Genomic DNA, 20,837 nt, shown 5'->3' on the forward strand with positions numbered 1-20,837 from the left:
CCCTTCTGCAAAGATCTAACTCCTTCTCCTGGTTATGTTTACGTACTTTACGTTTGATCAGATATGGATTATTTTGTATGTTTTAGCCTCGAGGATCACCGATGAGATATTAATTGTCAAAATGCGCAGCCATTGGGTGCAGTGAAATTGGTGCCGTTATTGCTATTCCAATTGATTCACGGGAAAATATCCAAAATCTTCAAGAACGTTTTCTCTTTGATTGACATGTACTATGCATATAAAGCAGTGTTCCAGCAGAGGCTAACATGCAGTTATCTATTAAGTGGATATATTAAAAGCAATTGACATATTGCTTCTCTATCTATTCTATAATTATTTTCCCTTCTGTACATGAATTGTAAAACTTCCAACCTTGTAACCATGTGCATCAATGCAATGGAATTGTACAGAACTGCAGAAAATGGAAGAAACAGAGCAATCAAAGAAGGTCATTGAACTCATTCACTTAACTTAACTGTTGGTACGTTATTTAATTGTCTGTTATTAGAATCACGTTCTTTGGTTTTCATCGATCTCTGATTGATTAATGGTAAAACATGCATAATAGATATCCGGAGAACAGGAAGTGTTATTGTGTAAACATTCCGGATACTCCGCCTGACCACAAATGTGTTTTAGAAAGACTGTATTTTTAAAATGGATTATTGCTTATCGCTTGCTTTTCCATAGGTTCTCGCGTTTCGGCCCTTTTTTCGGTAATTTGTATATGAAAAGATGTATATGTAAATGAACGATTACAAAACAACAATTAATCATCAAATTAAACTGTCCTGTCGAGTTCCTACTGCTTCGCGACACGGATCGTCCTTCTCGGGTTACATTAATGCCAACTCCACTTCTTGCCATCTTCATCCAGCTTTTTAATTTTCTGCTTGATTGACAGGACGTAGGACGGCCGCTTCATTATGTTATGGTGACCAGCCTCGAGCTGACTTCTACCCCAGTTATTTTAAGACCCCCTCCTGCTTCATAACGTTAATACCTGATTTGAAATACTGACATTTAATTCTCAAAGAGTGAGAACATTCTTTCTTTTTATGGTTTATAACATAATTTTCTATTGTTTAGAACTTTTATTATTAACAAAATTATGTCTCAGATAGAGCAGATTATAATACTGAAATGATAATGGCGGGTTGCAGTGCTGATTATAATTACCATGCCTACAAGTGTAACATATACACCCTCTTGTCTGCACGTATACAATCAGAATAAAAGAATTCTAATATTATTGTAAATTACTACAGATGATTTATCAATTACCTTTTCAAGATAACGCTGTCATCACGCGCTCACGAAATGCACAGCAATAACTTATATTTTGTAATACAGAAGAGTTCGAAAATGCTAGTTAAGATACCTTGAACTTTTCTATCTAGTTTCTTGTATTTTTATGTTAACAAAATACACGATGGTGAACCATCGAGATAAACGAACTGAAAGTGCATTTTCGCGTGTATCGCTTATATTAGAAAGAAGTGCACTCTTTTACAACTTTAGCTGTTTTAAGAACCTTTCAAAACAGATCAACATTCGTCTTTGATTTTCAGTGTATTTGGATGTTCCGAAATCAATCAAAGTATAACTCATGTCAAAGTATTTGTATGCAATTATTTTACTTTAAGATGCAATGAGATACACGCAGAGTCAGATTGCTTGTTTCCTTTTTTGGACACTTTTACATTTGAAAAGGGTAAGCCGGACGAACTTTGTTTAAATGGTTATTTGACTAAGCATTTAACGAACGACCATTATGGTGTGATATATCTGTTATTTAGCAAATCCGTTACAAATCCCGTTTGGAAACAAATATTTGTCACCAAAAACGATTGGTCGTCAATATTTTGCTTTTCATGAGCCATGTGAGCATCACCGTGCGCATCACCGCAGGTACAGCTATTAGAACAGGAACTGTTTACCCTTCCGCGGATCAACTGAGTTCAACTATTTAGTTCCTTTTGCACTATTTTTCTAGAGCTTTTTTCTGCCTCTTAGTTCGAATTAAATATTGACCTCATTTTCTTGTCTCATTTTGTTGTTTCGATTTCTTTGTTCTTATTTTTTTCATAATAGTCACGACAAAATCTTGAATGAATCGAGATTTTATTTGGCAGCATCTATGTTAAAAGGGAAATAACTCGATCGGTCTAAATGATGGACAAGAAGATTGAACTTAACTATCGATTTTACTTAGATGTATATATACAAAACTCACCTTCACAAAGTTCCACTTCCTAGTGTCATTGGAAAAAATAACACCGCTAAATCCTCCAGAATTTCTGGACGAAGGCTTAGTAAACAAATCGTCTGTTTAAAAAAAACTCTTCCTAAAATTAATGTCCGAAGGTTTCAATTTCACCATCTGATCAATATCGATTATAAAGAAACAAGTAGCATCACAAATCAACAACAACTTTGATTAGCAAGTGTACATCCCGTATAAATAAACAATCAAACACCTTATTTCTAGACAAGTTCAGAAAGCGTATGATAAGCTTCATGTACATGCATAATATTATATTACGAAATAATACAGAGGTTTAAATTAACCATTATCATTAGAAAATGTGTAGATACTGATAATAGATGTTAAATTTGGCGTTCGTCAAGTTGAAGAATATTTGAGGAAATTTTGGAAATCGAAGGTTTTCACTCTGATGCGACCGGACAATCACTCCGAATACCGACATCAAATTAATAAGACAAATGATCTGATTGCCTATTCGAATTAAAACCAGAATATATTTTTAGTGATTTATGCAACTTTAAGATTATACCTCTCAATCTACTCTCTACGAACACAAATTACTATTTAAACAGATTCCATCATTTTTTAACATCCCTTTTGTGAGTGGGATTCTTGTTGGTCCGTATTTAGTTTTCTATTAACTGTTTTATGGACTGCTGTTAACTTTTGTCTGTACATCGTTATCTCCCGCACCTCTTTTTTTTCACGAAAAATGCTCTATTCTTATACCGAGTTTTAAATATATTACTAAGTAAGTATTTCTATTAGATTCCAAATGATTTCCTTGCGGCATAAGATATTGAGTAATGACATATAGATAGTCTGTTTACTAGCCACCCCTCAAAAACACCAACAAACCAACAAACGCCTCCCACAAAAAAAAAGTAAAAAAAAGTTAGAAAAAACCTTTTAAATACACAGTAACAACAAAGAAACAAAAACTAATAATTATTAGATGATACATAAATTGTTACTGACATGCCAGCTCCAGATCTCAATTAAACTGATTGAAAGATTATGTCTTCGTCATATGAAATCAAGCGCTATCCTTCCCTTTAGGTGTTTAGTATCATACCATTATAAAATATATGAGAAGAACATAACCCGTACCATGTCAACAACTAGTTTTAGAATATTTCAGATGCAAAGACCATGTTTTATACTTTAGCAGAAGACGAACAGAATTTTTATTCTAATCCTGTTTGTAATATTTTTAGCAAATCCAATTTGCATTACACAATTCAGTATACTAGTACATACGATCGACTATAATCAAGTTTTTTTTTTAAATCATCCCAGGTCCGAAAAGTTATCACTCATTGTTTTAGCTGCTAATCAAAGATGGAGTCGTACTGTTAGTTGTACTTGAGACAAAAGCGTCGCGGAAATATTGAAAAGACGAACGGACGGACGGTTGATAAGATGAACGCCTGTTTGCATAATAACGTTAAATATTCAATAGTATTATTGTGTTGCGAAAGAGTGGTATTTAACATTTTTGTTCAAATTGGATCGAACTGTCATTGAAATGGTTAACTTGCTACGCATCATCGACTAGAATTTTTAAAGCGTTTTGAGGAATATACTTCCTTATGCAGTAAAATGGAATTCTTGGTTTCGATAGCATTATTCTTGATTTTGATACATGGTTTGTATTTATTTACAAATTATAATTGCATACACCGAATATAAACAATTACATTCTTTCGACCAATTCAGTATTAATGCAATTCTTTCCAAGATGTTCGTGCATCCCATCATAATCTCAGACTGTCGAATATTAAAGGAATTTGTTGCTCTGATTATATTTTAACGTTCTGCAATTTAGAGTATTCTGCGTTACAACAATGATATTATGTAGGAATATTAATCTGTTCTTTAATTCTGCTAGCTATTCCTGTCCATTCTTGACCTTTGCGCTTTACATATGCATGACCAAATATTTTTTTCGGAGTAGTCTTTATACGTTTGTAATCGATGCTTAGTTCTTCCGTATGCATTTTGATAGCTTGATCGAATTTTCCCTGTGTCTATGTTTGAGGCCCTTTTAACTATCAATGTCTTTTTTCTCTTTTGTTAAAGGGGCACTAGCTGTCAAATTCATTGTCACCGATTTGACTCAAACTCTCATATTTGATTTATAGCAATGTAAAACATTTATCCAAACTATCAAAAGTCTAAAATAAACAGGTTACAGAGCATGGGGTAGATAATATATAGGTTCGTTTCGTGTGTATTTTAGTCCAGATGCCATCTAATTACCTATCGATTTGACCTCAGATGACCATATATTAAGCGATGTAAACATAAATAAAGGTATGAATAGATTAAACCAACATGTGCTGTTGGATTTTTATAGGTCTGTTTGATTTTATTTCATAGTTTAAAAATATATGGTTCTCATTGTTTTTAACCGTATAAGAATGATTTTATGTGCATCGAATTAGTAATCAAATGATTTACCGTAGTTTCACTTTCATTGTTGACATTCTTTTTCTTTAAATAACCGGTACACTTACAATGCATGCGTTGTCAATCTCTAGCTAGGGGTTAAATTGAAGTTCACATGAATACGGATTTAAAGAGGTCGACTCATTCACTTGCAAGTGAATTACTAATTATCAATGTTTCTTAGCGTAATTTGACAAAATTGAACCTTTTTGGCTGCAAAAAACAAATTGTTATTTCACTATTTTACTTTCATCATTGATTGAACAGGAAAAAATCAAACTTTAGATTTTTTATATATCTCGTAGCTAGTGCCCCTTTAACATTTTGTTCGTGTAGACTTTTATTTTTGATTAATTTTACCGTCTAATGGCGGTGAATATATTGATGGATATACAAACGTATATGTCTTTGTTGGCTAATTTTAATCGGTACTCAATTGTCTATGGTGTTTTAAATAACGTTTTGAACGCTTGTCACATGACTCCAACAGTTCTATGATGTTAAAGTTGCATTGAAATTGGTCAAGTTTTCTTTTATCTTCTGTATTTCTGCTCTCTTCCATGTCGTTGGTTAAATGGTTTGTATGCCAATCTGATAGGACGATATCATGGTCAATGTTTCATATTAATTCAATAGTTTGACGACTTATCACCCTAAATAACACATACAAAAATATTATTTTTGCAAGTTGTGCACTTTTCAGATCGACTTGTTAAGTTTGTCGTCAAAAACGTTTAGTAACAAATTGCAAGTGTAACACACCTACTCGTAACTCATTAAAAATGTATTTTACTTTAGCCACATGAGTTTATTTTTAGCTTTGTGAATTCTTGTTGGTATTAGATTTATATCTCCTAAACATAAAAAAAAACAAGATTAGAATCTGAAGCGAGGTGATGTATCAAATATTTTTGCTTTATACGTTCAAAACAAAATAGTCAACTCAAACATACCTAAACATAAACAAGTGTAATCTACTTTCTCTTGTCGATGAAAATATAGCTCATTTTAAAAGTTGTTTCCCAAAATCAAATAAATGATTTCGAAAAATCAATATTTATTCGTTCTAAGGATTTTTTTTCGGCGAAATTGATACTTATGCACAAAAAAATCCACTTGTGTTTGTACCTGTCACAATTGACTGTTTTGTGAAAACGTCTTTAATTTTCAAGTTTACAGATAGTATTATATAAATCATTAGAGTTGATAAAATTGCGACAAGATAGATGTCACTAGAATTAAAATTACGCATCTCAAGCATACATTGCATTATTTGTGTGTGTATATATATAAGCAACATTTTGAAATCTTAATAACAATCTTGCATTTTTGTCCAGTGTGCAACACTCTCTTAAAGAGAAATTATTGGTGTAAATGGATAAAATATCTATTCTATCGGTTTTTAATGCACAATAGATATTATACTATAAGCTCACAATCTTACATATACTATCATTTGAAAGCTACCTGCTCCCTAAGTATGAATGTATAGACTCTAACGAAGAACCTATAAACATAGGCTATACAATAAACTTCTGCTGTGCGCTCCAACAAAAATTGGGATCTTCAACAGGAAGATCTGGTGGTGTAGGAGGTGGGTTAAATGCGCCAATCATCGAGTGTCCAATTATGTTCCTACAGGGAATATATTTTTATTAACTTTGTATATAGATTTCGGTAATCAAAACTATACATGAATGTCAACTGTAAATTTATTTTTCTATATACAAAATCATTTATGGCTCAAAATACAAGGTCTTTCTACAAGCTAGTTTAAATTTGATGCATGTCGAAGTGTATCTTGTGGGCATTTAACTGTATGGTATACATATGTTCACATACTGAAATTATTTGACGTACATATTGAAACATATTATGATTTAGAATCACGAAATTAACTTTACCTTGAACGTCGGAGAATACATATACAAATTGAAATAACTCATATTTTCGTCAAATAATTACTTTGACCTGACTATATCATGTGTTGATTTTTACCTTTACGTATTCTTCAAACAAATTTTAAAATTCTCAATACAATTGGTATATTTAAAATGACAACTTGGTATTGTTAGAATTGATGAATGGGTGATCGTTCATGCATTTATAGTTTACATTGATTCTGTCCTTTTATTTCACCCGATCTTTAATACTGAGGTGCATATTTCAAAACTTATCTTGCTACAGAGAGAGAGAGGTTCATATGAAATGAATATGCATCTATTTACAAAACATATGTATACAATACACATGATACAGTGGTTTCAAAACAATATAAATTTTTGCCAGGATAACTCAAATGTTTATTTACCCACTTTAGGAACTTTCGTTATCTTTTTAGCTCTGACTTTTTGTTTAATTTGCTCAACAGTTTTCTAAACTTTGGTGTATTAGCATGATTAACATGATTCTAATAGTATTTTTGCAAGGTATAATCTTCTACTGGCGTTAAAAGTGGACATTCTAGAAGATAATCGAATTCGTTTCCAATGCTACCAATATAACAAAGACGACTTATTCTATCATTTCTTTTCACATTAATCCACCCCTGTCTCTATTGGGAGTCTGGTTTGTGGTTCTATATCTACATTAAATGATACTTCCGTTTGGTTCGAGGATACCAAAATATTTTTCAAAATTTAAATTCTAAATGTCCTAATTGTATTGTCAATACCCATGCTACATCATTCTGTAAACACCACATGTTTCTAAACCTCCATGACAAATATGTTGTTTTCCCTCAGATGTGCTTTTTTGAATTTCAAACAAAGATGAAGAACTTGATCTGTATTAGATATCTGAACTACATGAGTGTCCTTACGAACAACGTCATATTGCTGGGTCTTCCAAGTACTTCACGAAACCTTCTAAATCATTATCATCAATTTTATCAGCTATCAAAGCCAGGCATCAAAATTATTGTGCAAATGCCTATCCTAGAAGTGGCGTGAATCATATGTGGATAAAAAATATTCCAACGGTCTTTTAGAGTACTAACAATCTAAATAAACTAATCATAGATACCTAGATTGAAATATTGTATTTGCGCCAGACGCATGTTTCGTCTCATCTAAGACTCTTTCATCTTGCAATAGTATTCAAACATTTGACCTTTTCTACACTTTACACAAGTACTCCACACTCAAAGCTTTAATACAAATTGAAAGAATTGGTATCGCTCTTGATAGCACAAAAAAGAATGGCGAACGTAGCTACAAGTATCTCGTCTTAAGGCAGGATAAATCCTACTCTGATTCAAACAAAAATTCTTTGACACTGACATTATCCAGATGCTTGATTTATTGATTGACAACACGTTTGGCGGACGTGTTTTTCAACAAACTATCAGCATTCCCATAGGAACCATCTGTGTTTCTAGTCTTGCCAACTTGTTCCTTTATTCTTTTGAAGATGACGTCATACAGGAACACGTTAGAAAGGGGAAAAGAAGTTATCAGTACCCTTTAACTTTTACTTTCCGCTATAGAGATGATGTTCTCTCACTAAATAATTCAAAATTAAAACTTTACAACAAAAAGAGATTATTTCAGCTTCCCCATGTTAACTTTATACTTTTTTAGCAACATTCCCGCAACGCCTGCTTATGGAGTGAATTCATCTCCTAATTGATATGATATTCCCGGGCTTGTATTTTCTATTACGATTTCTTAACTGAGGGTTGCTGCTCAAAAGAACACTATTAAACCATTAATTCCAAATAGTGAAGTTGAAGTCATCCCTTCGTAAAGTTTAGGGACGCAATCACAAGTAGGTTGACCGTAATAGATTACTAGTATCCGTTTCACAAAAGATACCGGATATGTTCCTAATGTCGTTAACACAATCCCGTCCACTTTCCACGAATATGACCTACCGAACTAGACTTAGTACCGTTTTATTTTTATCATGGGTAACATGACGGGTGTCCATTTGGAACAAGATATGTTTACATTTACTTGAGCATTTGAGAACTACCCAAGTTTTTTGTAGGGTTCTAGTTGCTAAGTCTTTAGTTTTCTATGTTGTGTTTTGTGTACTATTGTTTGTCTGTTTGTCTTTGTCTTTCAAATGAATCTTCTGATGTTGAACTAGTGAAAAAAAACTAAAACATAATTGTTATTTCGTTGTAACATAATATTCATTCATTCTTGCACATCTACTAGTGTGAAAAATATGCTTTGATTTATGCAGGGCTTTTGAAGTACATGTATGTATTATCATTATGTTTTACATGTATTTTGTAATTTAGAGAGTCAACACCATATGTACATAATCTCTTGTTGTATTGAAAGAATGTTCATATAATTATTCATTATTGAATATTTTAGCTATACCAAAGGTCCAAACACAAGACGGAGGTAAGAGCTCAATTTATATACAGGTAGTGAAAAGTAAAACAAAAATCCTTAATTCGATTAATGCTTTTTTGTGCTACTGTTTAACCTATCATACTGATATTGTTTTAATACAATCTTTACTTAGACTTAGCCTTTTTATAGACAGCCTTTATGTATAAGATATACACCTCTGATATATGAGGGGCCTTATCCCCGAAACATCTCATTTTCATAGAAATAAAAAAATGATATTCACCTTTTCCCTCGATCTAAAAGACAATTAGTTTTGCTAAATTTAAAACAGAAAACGGTTTATTATTTCAAATATTTAAGATGCAGCAACACCTTCTGAAGATGTTTTGTAGTTTTGGATTTGGATAGAGATCTTAATTGTGTCTATTTTTCTGTAATAAAATTGATAGTTTATCACAGCTTATATATGGCAATATGAATTCCTGTAGTATCTTCTCTTTGTCTGGTTTAATTGAAACAAATCTGATCTTTTCGCTGATAAATGATAACATTTCTGGTACCTTTTGTTAGCTATAATTCGTGTGTTTCTCTGTCCTTAATTACTCCCATTTATTTGAATTGTAGTCCTGTCATGTAAAGTTGTCATTTTAATGTTACGTTTAACATTGCCATTAAAGCGGAAGGTTTGGCATGCCACAACACCAGGTTGAACCCACCATTTTTTTCTTAACATGTCTTGTACAAAGTCAGGAAAACTTCCATTGTTATATTATAGTTCGTTTATGTGTGTGTTACATTTTAATATTGTGTTGCTGTTGTGTCATAGTTCTCCTCTAATATTTGATGCGTTTCCCTCAGTTTTAGTTTGTAACCCGGATTTGTTTTTTTCTCAATAGATTTATGAATTTCGAACAGTGGTATACTTTATCTATGTAAATTGTCATATACATTTTAGCTTTATGTTAGTTATACTACTTGTAAAATTATCCATTAATCACAAAGTGCTCTAGAAACGTCTTAGCTGCTTAATATTTAATGAGTATGATATCACAGGAGGATGGTATATAGTACATGTGCATAATTAGGATGAATTACGAATGTTTTTTGTATTTCATTTTGTTTATTGAAAATGTATTGAGGACCAAATTTGTAAGGGCCTCAAAAACATCATATCATGTGTAAATTTTGAATGCTCGTGTATGATCCAAACGGGTAAATATGAATGATGTAATGGTATATGGTGAAATTGTGTATGAGTGTACGGTCTATATGGCGTGTTGAGGTTTACATCATTCAAGGAATTTAAAACATGGTTGTTGTTTGCTTTGATTTCTCGTTTAGATTGAATTAGAAACGAATATAACCTCTTTCGCCTGATGATGAAATAAGTATGTCTATATATTTTATATTACATTTTCCTTTTACAGAACTGGGTCTATTCTCTGTTGTATTGATTTGATATCGTGTATCATTTAACCAATTGAAACCTAAATAAGAGTATCCAAAAATAAAGTAAAATAATTAAATTAACAAATACTTCTGAAAAATAAATAAATAAAATCTTACAATAATTAATGAAAATGCGAGCTTTCGATACCGTTTCAGAAAATATGAAATTGAGTTTTCTTCTTCAATGTGATACGCCGTGTTTCACATTTGAAGAAGAATAGCTCTTATCAACTGACACATCTGATTGCTATCCAAATTATAATCCGAAGACATATTGTTCAAAGTTTTATTTTTTAAAAGTTTCCTCTTGTCATATTCAATTAATTTAGATTGCTCATTCGCATCTCTTTAGTTTCGCGATTGTTTGGATTTAAACTTTTTGTTCTCCCTTGACCCAGTACAAATCAATTTATAATCCTGTCTGACAATGTATCCCTTTATAAACAGTTATAAAGTGCTAATTTCAATTTTAAGTGTCGCGTTTATTTTGTAGATCAGGTATCAATCAGAGTAGATCCCTTAAATGGAACTGCTATTTACGGAGATCTTCATTACAGTATTTCATGTTTTATAACTGGATCTTCTGCCAAATTTTCGTTTTGGTCAAAGAGTTCGACCAATGGTGATACAACAACATCAACAAAATTACTTTTAGGAAACAAATACACCGTTTTTACATCTTTTAATGGTGCTGTGACATTAACTATCACCAACATTGTGGAAGAGGATGAGCAGGACTACTTCTGTAATGCAAACATTGGTGTAGGGTTAACATTACAGACACCATCAAGGCTAATTGTCAATGGAGGTACGTTTTGAGTATGTGTAGAATATGGAGTATATGAGATTTATCTTAAAGTTGGTGTAGTAAAACTTATCTGATAATTCAATATGTAAAGAGATAATGAATAAAGATAAGAAAGGCTTTCTATTGAGAGATTTACTTAGCTTAAAACCAAGTCTTATCCCCCATTTGGTACCTAGGAAAATGCCTCTACGAAGTTAGGAATATGACAGTTCTTATTCATTCGGTCGATGTGTTTGAACTTTTGATTTTTACATTTGCTAAAGAACTTCCAGTTTAGAATTTGCCTGAAGTTCGGTATTATTGTTATTTTATTTTTTACAAATGTGTCCAACCTTATCATTCATGATAAGATACATGTCAAATTGGAAGTCAGTGACGCAGTTTCGTGCATATATGCTGTTATGAATAAAGTAGACATATGTTTACCGCATTTTTTTATTTTTGAAATTGTATTTGTATGACCATAATTCTTTTGTGTCCTTTTGAGATATTTTTCCTTATGACCAAAACAAACGCATTCATTCTTGTTCAGTACCGAATTTATTAAGCCAGATGTCATATTTGGAGCAAACTTTGTTAAACCATCCTATATATCACCTGAAATCACCACGGTGTTTAGTGCAGGTCTTTTTGTGGATTTTTCAGTTATCTGTCTGCTTTTAAGCTAAACTGGTGAAATAGACCAATTGAGCTGTTTTTATCACTTGGCGTCTGTCGTCCGTCGTCATCTGTCATTCGTATCTTTGTTTTCAGTCGTCGTACATCATCCGTCGACGTCATCGTCCGTTAACCTTTACAAACCTTTTCCTCTTCAATTAAGGTTTCTAATCGAAATGCAGTCGACTGCTTATAAGAGTTAATGTTCTTTGATGATGATGTTGAATATTTGTCCGTTGCTGCCTCATATCTTAAAAATTATAATATGTAGATAGAACCTTTTATTTGATAGGCAAAATGACCAGCAAGACAATATCTACAATTCAGACAACATAGAGAAAATCAGTATATATCTAAGAGTTATAAACCTTAAATTTATATTTTGACTATTTTGTTTTCTGTTTTGCCTAACTTATATGATAAAAGATATAAAAGATAAATACACTTTTAATTGACACATTCACATTTGCATTATCAATTTTACTTTTAATCGCAAAAAAAAAAACCAATCAGCAAAGCAAGATAAACTAACAAGTCTAATTTTGCCGATATAATAAGTATACTCTCAGTATTTGTGTAAGAGAGTGCTTTTAGATGAGGATTTGGTTTACCCCCTTTTATGCTTTGGGCAAAACTTAAGAAACTAAAGAAAGTTAAAATTATCAGCAAAATAAGAGATCAACAAAGCAGAGATTTTTGCTATCCTGGATTTACTCCTTCATTTTTGATCAAATATATAAATTCATTGAGAGAATAGATTTTATGCCAGATTAAACTATTATTATGTGCTTTTTTTCTTGGGGATATATTAATCAGAGAATCCATTATCCTTGGACCTTATAACTTACTGGGAACAATATCATCTGCAAGAGATATATTCAATGATTGATGTTATAACTATAGTTATAGTAGTGGCAAGTCTTCTGTTGACTCGTTTGATTATCAAAATGGGAAAAAAACTTGAAAAGTCACTCTAAGTGTCTTGGATCAATAGACAGTACATGCAACTTTCGATTTTTGATAGCATATTTGACTGTTAATAACGTTTTTTTTTGTAAAATAAACGTTTTATAAAATTGTGTGGATTTTTACGCATTTCGCACATGTTATGCATTTATTCTAAATGGAAAAATCTTATTTTCGGAGATTTCAGTTTGATGAACTGTATGTATAATTTCCTTGTTTTTGGTTATACCTTTATTACTAACAGGACTGACATGGTGCATACTGTCTTTTCAGGTCTATCAACTGTTGTTATTTCTCCATCCGATGCTGATGTCCTCCAGGGACAATCTCAATTTATCACATGTATTGTAACTGGACAACCAGCAGCTACAGCAATAAGATGGTATTTTACACCAACTGGTTCTGTGCTACAAAACACATTAAACATGGGAAATACTGCCAAATACTCTGGTGGTAACACTCAGACTCCTTCGTTAACAGTACTGAACTTCCAATTATCTGATAGTGGATACTATGCGTGTTCTGCTACAAATGCTGTTGGAACAAGTATCAGTACAAATTGTTCTCTTAGATTCATTAGTAAGTATATATCTATTGACGTTTTCTATTACTTTAATTCAAATATTGATTGCAGTACAAAAAGAAATATTGAGAGTGCTACATGGCAGATTAAAAATTTAGAATATGTTTCCAAGATTCAAAAACAGAATATATATCATTTTTTACATGACTAATGTTTAATAGCTATATCAAGTATCTAGGAATGCATAAAACCATTTTCTAACATCACAGACAAAATTAAATCGTGCAAAATGGCCACACAAAATTATTGTCAACTTTAAATGAGGGACTTGATTTCTTAGCAATGCCAAAACCTTATCTCAATAGTGAATTATAGTGATATATGAAATGAACTAACCATAGATATTTAACATTCTATATTTGCAAAGAGATCTATTAAGTAGATACCAAAAGGTATAATCTAAATGTCTAAAAGACCATTAATACATTTACCACACATATTCAACTATTTAAATAACAGCTAACAAATTACTCCAAAGAAACTTGTACTAAAGAAATACGCACCCAGCCAACTTGATAGTTCGTGAATGATAAACAGTTCCTATTACTTTTGTGGTACCCGTCGTGTTGCTACTAGCAAATTATATTTACTATGTCTGTGATTAATCACTAACGTATAGTCAATGACAGGATAGCTGCTACATTGAATGAAACATATCAGTTGTCATCAGTAACACATATGTATAATAACGTTCAACCGAAACACAAAAATTTACGAAACATTTTGGATTCGATCGCAATTGATGACGTCTTTGTTGTCTGAAAGTGCGACTGGCTAACTACCATTAAAGTTTGGAATATCTTGATAATTTTGTACAACTGTTGGGTCGAAACTAATGCGCATGAACATTTTTCTCTTTAGTATTATTCGTCCAGCACTCGTGTGGTGTCATTAGATATAATTTATGTCGCCTTGGTCTGCAAATTGATACCCATTATTATAAGTTTTGTCTATCCTCAAGAAGATATAGCGTTCGCAAGATCCGACATTCGTAAATTTTTGTATATTTTGTTTTTGTTGGAATTGGAATTTCAACATTGTTGACTGCAGAACCATTTATGAGCGTTTCTTAGAAAACAAGATTGATACTGGGAATTTGCTGTTGAACTCAGGAATTTTAAATAATTATCTTATACATGAGAATTGTAACCAAATCTTTTTTGAAAAAAAACAGGTGTCCTTGATATAACTGCATCATTGCCAAAGCATTCAGCTATAGCAGGCGATTCTAAAGTTACCCTATCCTGTACGATAAACGGCACACTACCAGCTGTTGAATGGGACTGGACAAAAGCGAAAGTAGATGGAGGCAATGTTGAAATAATAGCTCAGGGGACAAACAATGCTAAGAGACAAATTATGACTTCTGCTACAAATCCTAATTTAAATATATTTAGCATTACAGAAAACGATGAGGGTATTTATACATGCCGAGCAAACAACGGGAAGCGGCAGTTTATGAGTCGACCTGTCATACTAGAAGTTCTAGAAGGTAAAGTCGTTAGTACATCCATTTCAGATTTCACATCCGGTCTCTAGTGATAAATAAAGGTTCCGAAATATCATTGTAAAGGATATGCATCCTTTTATCACAATTTATTTGAATCAGGAATTGGGTATACATTTACAATTAATTCTCCATAGGCGGTAATGGTAACGTTTTCCTCCGTTGCTCAGTCCATATCGTTTACTTGAACATGTATGATGGCTCATATCGAAGCTGATACATTTATACATGTCTGGTTAAATTTTCGGGGTGGCAAGTGAGATTACTTTTTTCGCAAATTGATGGACCCCGGAAGATGGTGAAAAATGTCACTCTCCTCATGAAATAATCCCAAAATTCTGATCATAAAATTCAATAAAAAAATTGTCCTTTCTAATAATTTATTTCAGGTCAAATCTACATCTTTCTTTTCTCATCACACCAGCTCTATAAAACAGTTCTTATTGTTCATTTATGTCCATTTTTAAAATCACAGCATCCACAATTGTATGGCGGACTAATATTTTTTTTAATTACGTCATCTGAGTTCCTCATCTCAAGGTCTATTAGGGATCCTGACCCATATTGAAATTCATACTTCTGATTTTTCCAAATATTTTTATGTGATCTTCATCGGTATAACATTCTGAATAAATCTGTGTATTTTTGTCCAATTTCTGAAAAAAAATAAAGTTGTTTTAGCACTATACGGCAATGACACTTTCGTCGCTATATTCATTTATTTTGAATACAATGTGTTTGTATAATTAATTTCTTCCAGAATACCTTCACTAGTCAAAACAAGGACAAAACTTCTGATTACAACCTTTAATTACAATACACAGACCCTGTTAAAGCATTCTATAAAATTTTCTTGTGCCTTAAAGTGCATTTTGACAGAGAAATTATGCAAAAATGAAGATTTTATAAAAAAAACCAACACCAAAATAATTATTCTTACTAGTGGAAATCTGGTATTTAAAACTGTGGAAAGCACTCTTAACTACTTGGAAAGTCATCCTTATCATATAATTAGAGTGCAATATAGTGCAAATTTTCAAAACTTGTCCTTTCACATAATTCTATTTGAGAAAAAATGTTTTTAACATGTATTTCAGTGAAAACCTTTTATTAGTGAGAAATCCACATGAGGTTTTAAAGGAAACATTGTGACATCACATGTATTATGGCGTCATTAAATAACGACAGATCAAAATAGAGCTAAATATAGTTTGCAGTGTTACGTGAGAAACAGTTGCCGCAAGATTTAACTCGAAATATTGAGTCGAAACGATCTGTAACTAAGCCTTTTCATTTAATACCAAGACCATAGCAACAGTTTTCATATTTGCATATTTTTAACATACCGACTGTAATTTCAATTGCATAAATACCATAAATAAACAATTTAGAGCTTGCCTAATAAAGCAAAATGCTTACCAGTTATTCAGGACTTTTTAAAACCTCTAGTTTGCCATCTCAGGTTAAAAAGTAATGATATGTCTGGAACTGAAATAAGACAAAAAAATTACTCAGGCTGTGTTATCATTTGATTTAAATACAGAAGTTACTATTGAGAGAGAAAAATCTAATTCTTGAAAGTTTAATCACAAAGAAAGACAAATGCTTCTCCCTTGTGGCTTAGTCACCTTCATTTGAAGCAGTTACACTAAAGACCTGAAAGTGGACCTGAAAAGACCTGAAAATATACGACTGAAATTATTCAAATTGCAATTACTTTTTTATTATTGGATGGAATTTCTTCAAGTTGGAATTTTATTAATTGTAAATATCCTTATTTCATTAAAATTAAAATGTTTTAAATTAAAAACAAGTTTTTGATGCCAAAAGTTGGACCTGAACGGAGAAATGAAAAGACCTGAAGGGACCTGAAAATCTATGGTCGGACTAATTCTAACTTCAATAACTTTTTTAATATTCAGTGGATATCTTTCAACTTTTGATTTTGTGAAACAAAAAGTTCAATATAATGATAATATAAAAAAAAATTATATAAAAAAAATCGTTGGGGTGTCAAACATGTCAAAACTCGGACCTGAACGGAAAATTAAAAATCTGAATGAGCCAAAAATTCCGCTAATATTTTTTAAAATAGAAAATAATAAACATAGAAGAAAAATATGGTTGTTTACTTTTCATGTTCGATGTCATTTGGTCTCTTTTTGAGATCTGTCTCATTTGGATCACACCACATCTTTTTTCTATTTTTTTTTATTGACGGGTACCAAAGATGATAATCAAAACTTGCATGCCAAAACTTATAAGTCAAAGAGACATAATATACCATAGAAATAAATAATTCAGAAAAAGGTTTGGTGCCTTTTAACTATGATAACCCCGTCACATTCTTTATACGTGTCCCAAGTCTAGAACCTGCACTTTGTGACAAACGTCGGACCTGATGAATTAAAAATGAAGTCCTGAATGAACCTGGATATATAATAGTTAATACAACATAGCTTATAAATCATTTGCATTTATTTTCATTCAAGAAGAGTCCAAACCAACTTGTGAAAAAAAATTTATTTAAGTTTAACGATTAGCATGAAAAATTTATAGTTGAATTTGTTTAGTTACTGCGTCTGAGTTTGATTAATAAAGTTTGAAGTTTTGTTACAAGATATAGTGATAATCCAATTAAAAGATTAAAGTGAAATGTTTATTTAGACTAATGATCCAATTATCACCTTATATCAATACAAGGTGTGAATTACAACCAGCACACGTTCATGTAGTTAAAACATTCCAATCGCCGGACGAACACGCGTCTTTAAATTACATATGATTTATGGGGAAGCAATACTATCATTTTCATTTTATAAATAAAACAGTTTAAGACCTGCTTTAATATTTATTAATAGAGATTAAGCAAGTTGAATAGTTTGTATAAATTTAACGGGGATCTTCTTTTTTTCAAGTCTCTTTAGGTCCAGGATTCATCATCAACAAGGTATTTTGTATTCAAATATGTTCCTGTATAAATATAAAGTCATACGTTCTCTTCAATAGACGCTTGTCTAAAATAAAAACAAATAGAAAAAAAAAACCAATGTTGTGAGAGTTTGAATACATCTACCCCTATAATTCATGTCTTTTATTTCCCTGACAAGGTCCGAATTTTCTAACTCACCCATTATATTTTCGATAAAAATCTTTATCATTTCAATGATCTATTATACCTTTCCTATAACAAAATTCATATTTCAAGGAGATTGATTGAAAAAAGTTAAAGAACTTAAATAAATCTGACCGCAGTCTTTTCAAGCTTTATATTATTTAATTTTCCGTTCAGGTCTGAGTTTTCACACCCCAACGATATTTTTCATATATTTTTTTATCATTATATTGAAATTTTTGTTTCACAAAATCAAAAGTTGAAAGATATCCACTGAATATTAAAAAAGTTATTGAAGTTAGAATTAGTCCGACCATAGATTTTCAGGTCCCTTCAGGTCTTTTCATTTCTCCGTTCAGGTCCAACTTTTGGCATCAAAAACTTGTTTTTAATTTAAAACATTTTAATTTTAATGAAATATGGATATTTACAATTAATAAAATTCCAACTTGAAGAAATTCCATCCAATAATAAAAAAGTTATTGCAATTTGAATAATTTCAGTCGTATATTTTCAGGTCTTTTCAGGTCTTTTCAGGTCCACTTTCAGGTCTTTAGTGTAACCCCATAACAAAGACTATATTGTGTCATGTTTACTTACAATTTAATAATATTTAAAAGTTGTTTCTTGCCTTTTTCAATATAGTAAACAAATTCCTTTCGGATCTCTCGGAAGTAAACAAAGTTATGATTGTGCCTAAAAAAAGTGTTCAGCCCCGTGCCAGTAATGCATTTTAAAAGCAAAGTTTCATTGAGTTTTTGCTGATCTTTATCAATAATATTTATCTTAAACCATTTATAATAACTAGGTATAAATAAAAAACTACTAACCATCATTTTTGGTGGTGAACAAGGTGAAATCATCCATAAATCAGCCTGAAAACTTCTGGAATTAAGCTTCTAAATTGGGTATACATTTACAATTAATTCTCCATAGGCGGTAATGGTAACGTTTTCCTCCGTTGCTCAGTCCATATCGTTTACTTGAACATGTATGATGGCTCATATCGAAGCTGATACATTTATACATGTCTGGTTAAATTTTCGGGGTGGCAAGTGAGATTACTTTTTTCGCAAATTGATGGACCCCGGAAGATGGTGAAAAATGTCACTCTCCTCATGAAATAATCCCAAAATTCTGATCATACAATTCAATAAAAAAATTGTCCTTTCTAATAATTTATTTCAGGTCAAATCTACATCTTTCTTTTCTCATCCCACCAGCTCTATAAAACAGTTCTTATTGTTCATTTATGTCCATTTTTAAAATCACAGCATCCACAATTGTATGGCGGACTAATATTTTTTTTAATTACGTCATCTGAGTTCCTCATCTCAAGGTCTATTAGGGATCCTGACCCAATTCACAGGGCATTATCAAAATGCTTCAAATTAAATTATATGAAGAAATTGAATATACATATATTTTTATTAAAAATACATAGTTTATTTTTATTTATGTGTATTTATTAATGAACATACCTTTGAATTAACGAATAAATAAAATAGATATCCCCTGCAATCTGTTTTTTTTTATCAAACACAAAGAAGATGAGAAGACAAAATTATAATTGAACAGTATGCTTGTTATGGCAGATATAGTATCTTACTTGTTTATTTATCTTTAATATCAAATCATTGCGCTCTATGTTTCAAAATATACATTTCATAATTTCACTGAAATTACTTTTAGAATTAAAACATCATCGTGTAAAAAGACAATTTTGAAACTCGTATACTGATACATGAGTTATACTGTAAATTCTGAAATTATTGCAAGGTTTTTATTATTGCGAAAAATACGACAGAGTTGTAAACACAATATTTTACACTCGTATTTGGAAATATTTTACATGAATTTAACATGAATTTGATGAAAATCGTAAAAAAATAATATCGCATTTAAGTCTAAAATAAAATCGCAATAATAAATGCACGCAATAATTTCTGATTTTACAGTATACGAATACGTTATACAACTATTTCGTACCAGTAGATCTTTTTTTGTTAAAAGCAGTGAAAATAAAGCGTAGGATACAATGAATACATTCAAACATATAAACTTTTAGAAAAACAATCAAGTACACAAAACATTCATAGAAAACAACTTAAAACAAAGCATCTCCAACCCTACCTTTGAACCGTGGCTTATTTATTTGTTTCAGAAGGTTAAGCAATTGGTAGATTGATAGGGCGTTTTAGTTCTTGCTAAGTACTTTGATTGTTAGTGGTTACATATATACAATCAGATTGATTTCTCCGAATTTCGATATGTATCATATTTTGAAAATGACTGCAACTATTCAATGAAGAACTGTTTACCTTTTTTTTTTGCTTTTATCAGGGGTATCTTTGTTACGCGACCGTTAGCCTCTTTTTTTATTATATTTGTTTGCTTTTTTATGATATTGTAATTACTTGGCAAAGCCTCGAAGGCTAAATATAAAATTAGAATGGAAATGGGGAATGTTTCAAAGAGACAACAACCCGACCATAGAACAGACAACAGCAGAACATCACCGACAGGTCTTCAATGCAGCGAGATATACCATATGTATCTTTTTAGTCAATAGTGGAAATGTAAACTAGAGGCTATGTTTTCATCGATATGGTCATCATATGTAATTGTAAAATCAGTTAGAAAAACAAAATAATGTTGATTATGATGATGAAGATGATTGAGGAGGAGGAGGAGGAGGAGGAGGATCTACAACGTTGATTTA

General features: G+C 31.5%; 1 protein-coding gene across 1 annotated transcript in view; it reads left to right on the forward strand.

The window, feature by feature from the left end:
* Positions 1–3,773: 3,773 nt before the first annotated feature.
* Positions 3,774–20,837, forward strand: part of LOC139503665 (neural cell adhesion molecule 1-like) — a 29,816-nt gene continuing 12,752 nt past the window's right edge. The window contains exons 1-5 of the mRNA XM_071293485.1: positions 3,774–3,917; positions 9,049–9,078; positions 10,973–11,287; positions 13,184–13,489; positions 14,668–14,985. Of these exons, the coding sequence (XP_071149586.1) occupies positions 3,872–3,917; positions 9,049–9,078; positions 10,973–11,287; positions 13,184–13,489; positions 14,668–14,985 (1,015 nt within the window). The 5' untranslated portion in view covers positions 3,774–3,871. The remainder of the gene's footprint in view (positions 3,918–9,048; positions 9,079–10,972; positions 11,288–13,183; positions 13,490–14,667; positions 14,986–20,837) is intronic.

This window comes from Mytilus edulis, chromosome 14, assembly GCF_963676685.1.
Source record: "Mytilus edulis chromosome 14, xbMytEdul2.2, whole genome shotgun sequence".
Taxonomy (NCBI): Eukaryota; Metazoa; Mollusca; class Bivalvia; order Mytilida; family Mytilidae; genus Mytilus; species Mytilus edulis.